Source organism: Xenopus tropicalis, chromosome 1, assembly GCF_000004195.4.
Source record: "Xenopus tropicalis strain Nigerian chromosome 1, UCB_Xtro_10.0, whole genome shotgun sequence".
Lineage (NCBI taxonomy): Eukaryota > Metazoa > Chordata > Amphibia > Anura > Pipidae > Xenopus > Xenopus tropicalis.
In genome coordinates, this window is record NC_030677.2 from 21,345,475 (window position 1) to 21,358,946 (window position 13,472).

A 13,472-nucleotide genomic window follows, 5' to 3' on the forward strand; every position below is an offset into this window, starting at 1 on the left:
CAGGTTACTTTAAATTCAGAAAAGCACACATAACCTAAGGTTGTTGCTACAAAATCCATCATTTTTTATACTGGTCACTGTAATTTCTGTATCGATTCCATCTTTAAACCACTTTTAATTAGCTATTACTACTACTGTACACTACTCTGTGGCTTATTGTGTCAGCTGCAACAAAATGAAATTTTAAAGATTCTACTACAGTTCAAAATAAAAAAATTGGTGCAGAGACTTGTCTCAGACATTTTGGACATCCAAGGCTTCCGTAGTATTAATGTGATAGCGCTGCAGCACCCTATCACCCCTATTCAAGTACACTCATTCTAGCCACTGCCAGTACAAAAGGATGTACAGGTGTGTACAGGTATGGGACCTGTTATCCAGAATGCTCATGACCTGGGGTTTTCCAAATATAGGAACTTTCTGTAATTTGGCTCTCCATACAGTACAAGGTACTGTCTTATTACTCTAGAGAAAAAGGAAATCAATTTTAAAAATCTCAGTTATTTGATTAAACCAGAGTCTATGGGAGACAGCATTCCCATAATTTTGAGCTTTCTGAATAATGCGTTTCCGGATAATGTATCTGATACCTGTTTGGCCGGATAGATCTGCCCAGTATGGTTCCCCTTAAGGCTGGTTATGTAGCATTAACAAAACCACTTGTAAAAAAGATGCATTAACTCCTTGCAAACAACCTTAAAACCACCCCAAATTTTTAAAGACTATATAATGAAAAGTTACTTAAAAATTTTTTTTTTTTTACTGGGCAACTAAATATTTTTGGGTGTATGTCCCCTTTACAATAGTTAGCATGTGATATGACATTCACCAACCTGGCTACTGAAGCTGAACATGATGCTAATGATGTGGAGATGTTAATCATGGCCATTTTGCACAGATCAGCAGCAGACCCTGGAATAAGAATAGTTTGATTTATTATTTATCTTACCAAAGGGTAAAACTAAATCATGCATAAGCAATATCTAGAGTAGGCCACAGAGATGATAACACTCACTATACTGGCTATTAGCTGTGATCATTAGTGATGAGCGAATTTTTTTGGCAGTCATAGATTCGCAGCGAATTTCCGCATTTCACCATTGGCAAAATCCAGAGAAAATTTGGCACCGAAATATTCGTTGTGCGTAAAAAAAATTCACAGTCTCGTCAAAAAAGGGCGTGGTCGCGTGACAAACATGTTTCGCGAAGTTTTCGCCGTTTCGCAAATTTAGCAGTCGTTTTTGCGGGTCAGATTCGCTCATCCCTAGTGATCATCTTATCAAATTCACAGTTGTGGCTGTGCCCCGTGGGATAGCCATGCTGCTGTTTCCATCTGTCAGGAATGGATTTCTGGTTTTATTACAACCCCATTTCCAAAAAAGTTGGGAAGTTGTGCAAAATGCATATGAAAAAAAATAATGGGATCAAATCCTATATTTAATTGCAAACAGTACAAAGACAACATATCAAGTGTAGGAACTGAGAAATGTATATATGATTATTCACAATTTAATGCCGGCAACCCATTTCAGAAAGGTTGGGCGAGAGGAATATTTCCCATTGTGTTGCACCACCTCTACTTTTAACAACACTCTGGAATTTTAAAAGTGAAATGTTGTCCCATTCACATCTGATATAGGATTTCAGTTGCTCGAGTTTGGGGGGTTTTTTTTGTTGTATTTTTCCTTTCATAATGCATCAAATGTTTTCAATGGGTGACAGGTCAGTACTGCAGGTGGGGGGCCAGTTTAGCACTCAGACTCTCTTATTACAGAACCACGATGGTTTAATGTGTGCAGAATGTGGTTTGGTGTTGTCTTGCTGATATATGCGAGGCCTTCTCTGATAAAACATCATCCAGATGGCAGCGTATGTTGCTTCAAAACCTGTATATATCATTCCATCTTAATTGTGCCTTCCCAGATGTGCAAGCTCCCCATGTCCTGTGCACTAAGAGACCCCCCCATACCATCATGGATTCTTCCTTTTGAACTGTGTGCTGATAACTAAGCTAGATGGTTCTCGTCCACTTCAGCCCAAAAGATGCGGCATCCATGGTTTCTGGATCATGTTTATATTTGGTTCCTTCATTGCCATTTGTGGATGCAGCGATGAAGTGTTCCCAGACAAAGGTTTTGGGAAGTATTCTTGAGCCCATGTAACAATTTCCCCTATAGAATCAGTGTCTGTATTTAAAGGAAAACTATACCCCCAGAATGAATACTTAACCAAGAGAACCCGCACTCCAGTTGGGGGAAACAAAGTTTTTTAAAAAAAAAACTTCCCTCCTGGTGCGGGTAGCCCAGCTTGGGTGGGGGGAGTTTTTTTTTTAAAAAAAACGTTTGTTTCCCCCAACCGGAGTGATGGCTTTATTAGCCCGCACCCCAGGTGGGGGAAACAATATCGGAACGATAGGTGCTGTTTAAGCATAGATTTATTATTTTTCACTAATTTTATAATAACTATACCCCTGTATGTGCTTATGGTTAAATAAGTACATACATAATGGCACAGATACCTAGAGATCCCAGGTAAACAGTGCAGTGCATTATTCACAATTTAATGTGTTGCCGGCATTAAATTGTGAATAATGCACTGCACTGTTTACCTGGGATCTCTAGGTCTCTGTGCCATTATGTATGTACTTATATAACACCACAAATATATATAAGTATATACATAATGGCACAGATACCTAGAGATCCCAGGTAAACAGAACCACCAAATGTATTTACAGTAATCCTGGCACAGAAAAGATAGACAAAGTCATACAGCTGGCAACAGTGAAATGAAAGGTGGAGAGGCCCATTGGACATCAGCCTCAGACTCCAAAATACCACCTTCAAAGGTATTAAAGCAAACTACTAACTTGTACAGGGCATGTAAAGCATATTAAACCACATTAAACCATTATTAGCCAGTATACACACTGTTTCAATGCATGTGCTGGTTACAAGAGGTGTTTATGGGAAACTTATTTTATAATCTGCCAAAACCCATGAGAACCGCATGGAAGCTGAGCTGTCATGTCCAATAATACAATAAATCTGTAGGAAGAGCAAAGGTTATTAAAATCTCTCCTTCCCCAGAGGAGGTACAGCAGCCGCACACATTTTGCATAATGTCACACAGACAATCAGGCATTGGCAGATGAGCCCAGGAGACATAGTGACACAATGAATTTTACTTTGGGACTTCTTTAAAGATAATGCTGCTGTCTGTCTAACATAATTCAGTATGACAGGAGTCAGCAAAGTCATCACTGGCAGTGATCATTGTCAAGTTAATTCTAGGCTTTGAGAAAAATGTTGCTTCTTAATGTTATGTGTAAAACATTTCAAAATGGAGGACATACACAGCCCAGTGAAAGTTCTCTAGAACAAAAATTCCCACTAGTCTGCCAGGCAACCAGAACTTGCATCACGCGGTGGATATTTTCTTCTATAACCGCTTGGCCCAGCTAAGTGGAACATATAATTTGCTGTGCCTGCAGGTTTTATTCCCCCACTGTATGGAGAAATCATTTATTTTATTGGTTTCTTGTTTTTTATATAGCACTAACTCATTTCTGCAGCACTTTACAGAGATTTTACATCATTCACGTAAGTCCCTGCCCCAGTGGAGCTTGCAATCTAAAGCTGGCCATACACGTTCAGATTAACATTCGGATCTTGATTGTACGTTTGAATGCGCTGATCTGAAATTAACATTCAGACTGAAATTGTAGGATAAAGCCCTTAAAATAACAAATCAGAGGGTGTTCTGACCATAATAATTGGCAGACAACAATCGTACGAAGGTGACATCCCAGAAATACGCTGTAGGTCCCCCCCAAGGATATTGTCAGATACACAATACATGCACAGATTTTATCGTTAGCTGACTGAAATTTTCTAACTCGTCCGATCGACTAAATGACCAATCACCATGAGACACTTATATGGAACCCATACACGGTCCGAAAATCGTATCTGTGTGTGTATTGCCATCTTAAGCTTATAAGGTCCTATCACATTCACGCACACACAGTAAGGTCAGTTTTATTGTGAGCCAACTAACCTGCCAGTATGTTTTTGGAGTGTGGAAGTAAAGATGAGTACCCAGAGGAAACCCAAGCAGACAAAGGGGGAACAAACAAACACTCTGATGATAGTGTCCTGGCTGAAATCGAACACAGGACCCCAGTGCTGAAAGGCAACAGTGCTAACCACTAGTGGTGTGCTGGTTGATAAAAAGTCGATCCACACCCAACCCTAACCCACTCACTCTCTTCAGCGCTCAACCCAATCTGGCAATCCACCTCTATTAATAGACCTGCGCCAGCCATGCCTCCATCTCTAACTACACAGGGGACAGGGTGGGGCAGGCACACCTACTGGATAAATAGAGGCTGCCGGAGAAGGTTGCGGGCAGTAGGGGTGGAATGAAGAGCTCAGCCTGAACCCGCCCGATTCCTGCAAATCTTGTGCGAATGACAGCCCAAATCCACCTGTGTCAGGCTGGCCCGCACATCACTACCACCTACTGAGCCACCATACTTTAGGCTTTATACTCACTTCTATTCAAGCACACATTTGGGATTATTTATTAACACTAAGCAGATTTGCGCCTGGGCATTAACCCATGGCAACCAATTAAATATTTGCAATATGATTGCTCAACCTGCAGCCAATCTATTTACTGACTTGGTGCTATGGGTTACTGCCCAGGCGCAAATTTGCTCAGTGTTGGTAAATGAGCACAAATAAGTGCCAAGTCTGCCAACCAAGCAACTAGTGGATGGCTGGCGTGTGGCATATTGTGATCATGCCAGTGAGTGCCAAGACTTTCTGCATCTGTGTCTGTTTTACCTCCATAGACATTTTTTATAAATATGTAAATAATGAACAGCTGTTATTAATACAGAAATATGAACACAGATTTAGGGGCTATTCCTCACATCTGGAGATAATTTTACTTTGAAGTATTGACTAGTTACACTAGAATGCTTAGTGTAAGCAAATTTTAATTGGTTACTCCAAAATCAAATTGCTCCAATTTTCAAAATTCCCCCTTAGTTTACATAAAAGCAGATTTATTATCATTATTATTATTAGTGATGAGCGAATGTTTTCACCACGCATAGATATGCTGAAAAATTGTACATTTCCCACTCAAAAAATTTGCAGAGAAAAATGTCCATTGACTTTAATGTATTTGGAGTGAGAAAAATAGTTGTGTGCGTCAAAAAAGTCATGGTTGCATCAAAAAAAATCATAGTCATGTCAGAAAAGTCACGGTTGTGTAAGAAATGTTGCAGTCAAGTAAAAAATGTTGCGTGTGTAAAAAAGTTGCATAGTAGCCACATTTCACTAATTATTAATATTATTCATAACTTATCCATAAAAAAGTGCATATATCAAATTTACCTTGAATTACAAAATTTACAGCTTGTCTTTCTGCCTGAGTTCTCAAAGAGAAGTCCGTTGCTGTAATGTGGGGGAGGGGTCTTTTGCGACCCATAAGTGAGACCACAAATCCTACAATAAGAGAGGAACATTGCAGAATTATGTAAGAGTATTGGCATACCCAGGGGGTAGAGAGAACTACAATAAATCTCACGTTACAACAAGAAAGTGCCCAGATACAAAAAATAAGTGGAACTGGGTCGGGACAATGATAGGAGCTTGGTATGACTGCGGTGGAGCGGTGGAGCAGACAACCAGGCCAGTTATTCCAGTCCCTGAAGAGGTGTCTGCAGAGATCCATTATGGGTTTTATAACTCATATAGATTTAATGTGCATTAACACTGTGGCTGTCAGTACAGATACTCTCTCCTCACTTCTGATGCAGAAGCACAGAATTTTATGCAATCCATTTCTCAGTCATATGATTTTAAGGATTCGGATTTAGGACCAGGAGCATGGATTCGGCCAAATCCCAATCCTGCTAAAAAACGCCGAACTTCACAGAATTTCGAACCAAATCATGGATTCGGTGCATCCCTAATAAATAGCATTTCTCGTCATACAGAATACTCGGAATAATCTGTCTCCATATACATGTTTACTTGTACATTGACTGCAGAGGTTTTTAACCTGATGACACAAAGCCAGTTTTCTTTAATTCAATTTCAGTGATATTTATTCCCGATATGCTTGTATAGGAGTAATTTATGTAAGCACATAGTCTAGTAAAGCAACTACCGTTAATAAACTCTTTGTAAGGTTAGCTCTATTACTTTTGTAGGAACCCATAGATGGAAATTACCTACAAAGTCGAAATTGCCTAGTTGCTGGGTCCCAGTACTTTATCTAGGTTACCCAGGAGCGATATATTTGTTACTGGCCCATTGAGTTAGTGATCACTTCCAGGGGCAATTCTGGCCCCTGTGCCGCCTTGATGCTGCCCCCCACCTCCCGAGCAGGTTAAGGGGGGAGGGTGACTGCATTGCTAGAGCAGAGAGCTCAGTTTGCCTTTATTTGTCTCTTAATAGTTATCCATCCGTGTACCTTTCATGCATCTGTTCCCAGACTATGTGGGGTTGAAGAATCCTTTCTTTTTGTATTTGTCTGGTGAATGAATGAATAAAAGGACAGCAAATAGATATTAATTACTTTGCTGTTTCAATAACAAAACTGTCAACAACAAACAAAGAATTAAAAAGGTTGCTTTGGAGCTTTAATTGAGCAGTAGATGGATTGCATAATGCCATTTGATGACACATCTCTGTTATCTAATGAAAAGGGTTTTACCTCTAATAGAAAGCAATGGTGGGAAGAAATTGTACATTTCAGACGTGCACACAGCAAATCTCACAGGCCCTAACAGAATCACATTAAAGGCTTTGTCTACAATGCACCATCACCCAAATGCAATGTCTCAAGGGATATGAGTACACTAATGTATGAATTAAAATCCAAATTATAGCTCAATTACTGTGAGAATATAAACGCTGCTGGATGGGGCAGCCTTTGCAGTGATGGTTAGGGGCAATGACTAGCATTTGGTTAAAGGAAAACTATACCCCAAACAATGTAGGTTTCTATGAGTATGAGCCACTGGGTATGCCTAAATAGAAAACTGGCATTTTAAGTACAAAGGGCAGCACAATTCATGGTGCACACATACATGCTAGGCACCATCAGCCAATGAATGGACAGAGTTCTGCCTTTTGCTCCCACACTGCTTCCTGTTGCAGTTAGAGCTGCATTATTTCCTGTCAGCTGATCTCTGGGGGAGCATACAGCCCATCACTAAATGGCGGCCCAAGGGAAAAGATGTAAAAGGGCAATATTTACTGATATATATATTCCAGTTTGGCGAGATTCTTTAATAGGCCACTTAATATGATATAAACTGTTAGTTAAGAAATTATTTTGGGCTTATAGGTTTCCTTTAACTGGAGTTTGTTTCTGTAATGGAAGTGGGAAACAAACCATACATTTATCCATACATTGAGTAGGGCATTCAGTCAACTCTTTATCTCTCCTGCACCTTGAATGCTTTTTGCATTTCTTGAGATGGCAGATTCCCTTGATCACAGTTGCAATTAAGGTTTTACTTTATCAGCTTATGTCATTTATAATTTATAGTTTAAATGAAACTGTAGTGTGACACTATCTGTCTATGGCAGTGATCCCCAACCAGTGGCTCGTGAGCAACATGTTGCTCCCCAACCCCTTGGATGTTGCTCCCAGTGGCCTCAAATTAGGTGCTTATTTTTTAATTTCTGGTAAGGAGGCAAGTTTTGGTTTCATAAAAACCAAGTATAATGTCAAACAGAGCCTTCTATAGGCTGCCAGTCCACATAGGAGTCATTAAGTAGCCAATCATAGCTCTTATTGGCACCCCCAGGAAACTTTTTGATGCTTGTGTTGCTCCCCAACACTTTTTCCATTTAAATGTGGCTCACGGGTATAAAAGGTTGGGGATCCCTGGTCTAGGGACTGCAGTTGGATGTTGTCGCATTTGATTGGAAATCTTCTCTGTGTGCTGAATTCCAGCGGGGATTCTCCTCTCTGCTATAGTTACATAGGGTTGAAAAAAGACCAGAGTCCATCAAGTTCAACCCATCCAAGTAAACTCAGCACCCACAACCTATACTTACCAATCTATACACTCACATACATAAACTATATATACAAACATTAATACTAACTGTAGATATTAGTATCACAATAGCCTTGGATATTCTGCTTGTTCAAAAACTCATCCAGGCCCCTCTTATAGGCACTAACAGAATCTGCCATTACCCCATCACTAGGAAGGGCATTCCCCAACCTCACTGCCCTCCCCGTGAGGAACCCCCGACGCTGCTATAGTGTATAAGTGAAATGTGTTTTTTCTTCCCTGGGTAGGAGTTGCAAACGCTGCTCAGAATACTAATCTCTGTGTAGTCTAGAAGTACAGTGGTGTGAAAAACTATTTGCCCCCTTCCTGATTTCTTATTCTTTTGCATGTTTGTCACACTTAAATGTTTCTGCTCATCAAAAACCGTTAACTATTAGTCAAAGATAACATAATTGAACACAAAATGCAGTTTTTAAATGAAGGTTTACGTTATTAAGGGAGAAAAAAAACTCCAAATCTACATGGCCCTGTGTGAAAAAGTGATTGCCCCCCTTGTTAAAAAATAACTTAACTGTGGTTTATCAATTTCAATTTTCAATTTCAATATCAATTTCTGTAGTCACCCCCAGGCCTGATTACTGCCACACCTGTTTCAATCAAGAAATCCCTTAAATAGGAGCTACCTGACACAGAGAAGTAGCCCAAAAGCACCTCAAAAGCTAGACATCATGCCAAGATCCAAAGAAATTCAGGAACAAATGAGAACAAAAGTAATTGAGATCTATCAGTCTGGTAAAGGTTATAAAGCCATTTCTAAAGCTTTGGGACTCCAGCGAACCACAGTGAGAGCCATTATCCACAAATGGCAAAAACATGGAACAGGCCGGCCGACCAAAATTACCCCAAGAGCGCAGAGACAACTCATCCGAGAGGCCACAAAAGACCCCAGGACAACATCTAAAGAACTGCAGGCCTCACTTGCCTCAATTAAGGTCAGTGTTTACGACTCCACCATAAGAAAGAGACTGGGCAAAAACGGCCTGCATGGCAGATTTCCAAGGCGCAAACCACTTTTAAGCAAAAAGAACATTATGGCTCGTCTCAATTTTGCTAAAAAACATCTCAATGATTGCCAAGACTTTTGGGAAAATATCTTGTGGACCGACGAGACAAAAGTTGAACTTTTTGGAAGGTGCGTGTCCCGTTACATCTGGTGTAAAAGTAACACAGCATTTCAGAAAAAGAACATCATACCAACAGTAAAATATGGTGGTGGTAGTGTGATGGTCTGGGGTTGTTTTGCTGCTTCAGGACCTGGAAGGCTTGCTGTGATAGATGGAACCATGAATTCTACTGTCTACCAAAAAATCCTGAAGGAGAATGTCCTGCCATCTGTTCGTCAACTCAAGCTGAAGCGATCTTGGGTGCTGCAGCAGGACAATGACCCAAAACACACCGGCAAATCCACCTCTGAATGGCTGAAGAAAAACAAAATGAAGACTTTGGAGTGGCCTAGTCAAAGTCCTGACCTGTATCCTATTGAGATGTTGTTGCATGACCTTAAAAAGGCGGTTCATGCTAAAAAACCCTAAAATAAAGCTGAATTACAACAATTCTGCAAAGATGAGTGGGCCAAAATTCCTCCAGAGCGCTGTAAAAGACTCGTTGCAAGTTATCGCAAACGCTTGATTGCAGTTATTGCTGCTAAGGGTGGCCCAACCAGTTATTAGGTTCAGGGGGCAATTACTTTTTCACACAGGGCCATGTAGGTTTGGATTTTTTTTCTCCCTAAATAATAAAAACCCTCATTTAAAAACTGCATTTTGTGTTTACTTGTGTTATCTTTGACTAATAGTTAAATGTGTTTGATGATCAGAAACATTTTGTGTGACAAACATGCAAAAGAATAAGAAATCAGGAAGGGGGCAAATAGTTTTTCACACCACTGTATATGCCAGTGCAGTGTACCATCTTTTGTACTTTAGAAGACCCCCCCACTTCCATTTTAAAGGAGAACTAACGGTAAAAACTAAGTAAGCTTTATCAGAAAGGTCTATGTAAATACAGCCATAAGCACTCACAGAAATGCTGCACTGAGCCCTCTATCAAAAGAAACACAGGATTTCTTGTCTCCTTTTTTGTAAACATGTTCCTCTTTCCCTTCTGCCTCCTCCAATAAGAATTCATAAAACTCCCTCCCCCTCCCATCAGAATGTGTGATCTGAACTACCAATGGCTAGAGCTGCAGCACAGAAGCTACTGAGACCAAGCTAAAATGTCAAGCTAAACAAACAGATGGAGCTTCTAGGGCTCTTTACTCAGGTATAGTAAAGCTTTCTGAGGGATAAATATAGCGTTCTAGCTTGTACTTATGTGGCTAATCTATTGGCATTAAAATGACAAAATGCCTTTCCTTCTCCTTTCTTAAACTTGAAGAACCATAACATAACCATAATATTTATTCTTATATATATATATATATATCAATCCAAATGGTGTCCGCACTCCAAGGCTCAATATTCTGCGGGGTGCATAGCCAAAATTATGTGTATACAGAAAACAATCATCCGTGGCCAGCACACCCTTCAATGCTTTATCAAAAGTTTATTGTTTTAAAACCGACGTTTCGGTCCTCATTAGGACCTTTCTCAAGGATAAAAAAACCTTGAGAAAAGGTCCTAATGAGGACCGAAACGTCGGTTTTGAAACAATACATTTTTAATAAAGCATTGAAGGGTGTGCTGGCCACGGATGATTATTTATGATCACCTACTTGAGGCTAATTCTATTACCAATTTCTTGGCTGGTTCAGTAATGAGATCTTTGTCCTTAGCCTGTTGGACCTGGCCACTGTACTAAATAAAGTGGACATATTTTGCAGGTGTCAAGTGTGTACATGGTCATACCAGATCCATACATGTAAAGCCAATGTGGGAAGCCAATGAATAACAGTATCCTGAGAGCAGTTAGTCCTTGTCCTGTCCTACGGTGACACACATAAATGTGCATACATGTTAAGCTTCTGGTAAGAGTATACCTTCCACATTTGTTTGTAGGGAACCCCTGGGGACTTTTCAGTCATTACAACCCTACTTGGCTGGTTTTATACTCCAGTAAATCATGAAAAATCTGAAAAAAGCTGTCAATTGAAAACTCAATAAGCAATACCAGCCTTAAAAAATGTTCACTAAAGCCATAATAACCATCAAATATTCATAAAGCTGTGTGATCAATAGGGACTGATTTAATTGGTTCATGAATTTTGCAGTATTGCAATGTGTCACAAACATCCATTTTACATTCTTCCATCTATTACAGGGTCTTAACAGAACATTATTGGACTTGATTTAATTTACTGGAATATACATTTATCACAAAATTAGGCCAGGCTAAGGTTAAGGGGCTATGATAACTACTGGCTTTAGTTTCCCTTGGACCAAGATAAACAATAACGTGTCTCTTACCTGTATTCTGGCACTGCTGTATAATTTGTTGAGTAAACTCCGACAGTTTATATTTTTTTAGAAAGCTTTCGATAAATGCATTGGCTTCTTTCGGTGTGATACCCAGGTACTGTGAAAGGCGTTCCTTACCTTTAATATATAAGCAAACTGTAAAATGTCTTCAGCCCTGTATTATGCCTCCAAGCTGAGCGATACCCCAGCTGGAGCACTGTGCAATGTGCACATACAATTGATACAGATTACAAATGACATGATAAATGAATCAGTTTTTGAAAAATTACCTCCTGTGGCATGGTTCATTCATGTGCTTGCTGTTGCAACCATAACACCTAGTTCCACCTAAAGCGCATTACGCTCTATTCGTTACATACCATATTTACAGGTGTGGGACCTGTTATCCATAATGTCCGGATCAGATGCGGTTTTATTATTACTGTTAAAAAGGAAATAATTTCTAAAAATTGGAATTATTTGTTTAAAATGGACTCTGTGGATAATGGGTCCTATACCTTCCCCCAATGAGCTGGGCCTGCTCTGCCTATAGTTACTGCCATGTCCAGGGTTGTGCTAACTTCAGGGTTCCTAGCACTTGCATACTATTTATCAGGGCAGGCTGGGTGGGCACATTGTAAGGTGCATGTTTGGGTGCAAGCAGTGCTGGAATTCGGGAAGGGTGCAGAGGGATGCCATCCCCTCATTGCTTTCTTTTGTAATATAGCATCCCCTCAGGGGGGATGCAACAGTTTTGAATCCTGGAACTTTTTTTTTTTTTTTTTTATAATCCTTTTTTTTTTTTTGCTCCTCTCCACCTTTGCATGCAAATAAAACGGAGAGGTTAAAAAGGAAAAAAAGGAATATGTAAGATAAAAGGGAAGAAGTACGGAAGAGATGGAAAAGTGTTATACAGATGAAGAAGGTATAGGCATCAGAGAGGGTTATTGTCAACAGGAGAGAAGAAGAAAATAGGGGAAACAAAAAAAAAAAAAAAATAAATGTAGAGAACAGTAGCAGACTGAAGAATGGTGAGAGGATGATATATATTTATTAATGTGGGGTAATATAAAATGTGCTGGGATTGTGCTATGCTATAACACAACAAACAGACAGGGGGCTGTATCTGCAGAAGCTAAATTGCCAGCAAAGAAAATGCATATGCACTATTTTCAGTTTTGTATCCCTACACCAGCTATACTTTGCTAAATCTATGCATACAGTTCAGTAGATGGAAATAGCAAAGTGGCTTTGCTTTAAAGTGGGTGAAACCAGGAAGTGTTGATGGGCAAGGCTTATAAGAGTAGGTGTGGCTTCTAAATTGTGGGAGGAGTTTGATGTGGCACACTGTGCTACGTGTTCCAATCCAAGCACTGGGCTCAAGCACCAATTTGCATCCATTTTTACATGCTGCCTTGTATTTGTTGTTCCTGTGTTTCTAAGCAGTACTCTGGTTAGCTATAATTTATCAGAATTCATGGGTTATGTCCTGTTCATCCAGCTTAAACCCCATGCTGCCAGTTTGGAAACAAAGTAAAACTGATGTTTTACCTTATCAGCAAGTCTATTTCTCAACTTAATAACTGTAATTACCATGTAACCCTTCTATTTTATGGGCCGCAATGTCTCTTTCATGCGCTCAATAATCATCATAACAATACCTTCCATAAATCTATTTTAGCTGAATTTACTTGCGAGATCAATAAATATAATACTACATCTCATGTATAATTTAACTCCAATCCATACTGCAGTGTTGCTTTCTAACATTTTTTGTGTGGAATTATTACTATTTCTGGAACTGTAATCAAACCGGTAGTTATGATCATAAATCCAAAAAAACTGATGTCATAAAAATAAAATAATAGGGTCCTTAACATGGTTTATTAGCCACGTCACCACTATAAGGCAGTGGAGGATTCTATCTGTGGCTTTTCTGAAATGTCAGCATTAAACAGCAAATG

The 13,472-nt window shown here is 39.6% G+C and overlaps 1 protein-coding gene across 1 annotated transcript in view; it reads right to left on the reverse strand.

Moving 5' to 3' along the window:
- The window catches only part of poln (polymerase (DNA directed) nu), a 56,078-nt gene that overhangs the window by 10,818 nt on the left and 31,788 nt on the right, over positions 1-13,472 (reverse strand). Inside the window, exons 17-19 of the mRNA XM_018091000.2 lie at positions 11,518-11,646; positions 5,409-5,519; positions 834-912 (exon numbers count right to left, since the gene is read on the reverse strand). Of these exons, the coding sequence (XP_017946489.2) occupies positions 834-912; positions 5,409-5,519; positions 11,518-11,646 (319 nt within the window). The remainder of the gene's footprint in view (positions 1-833; positions 913-5,408; positions 5,520-11,517; positions 11,647-13,472) is intronic.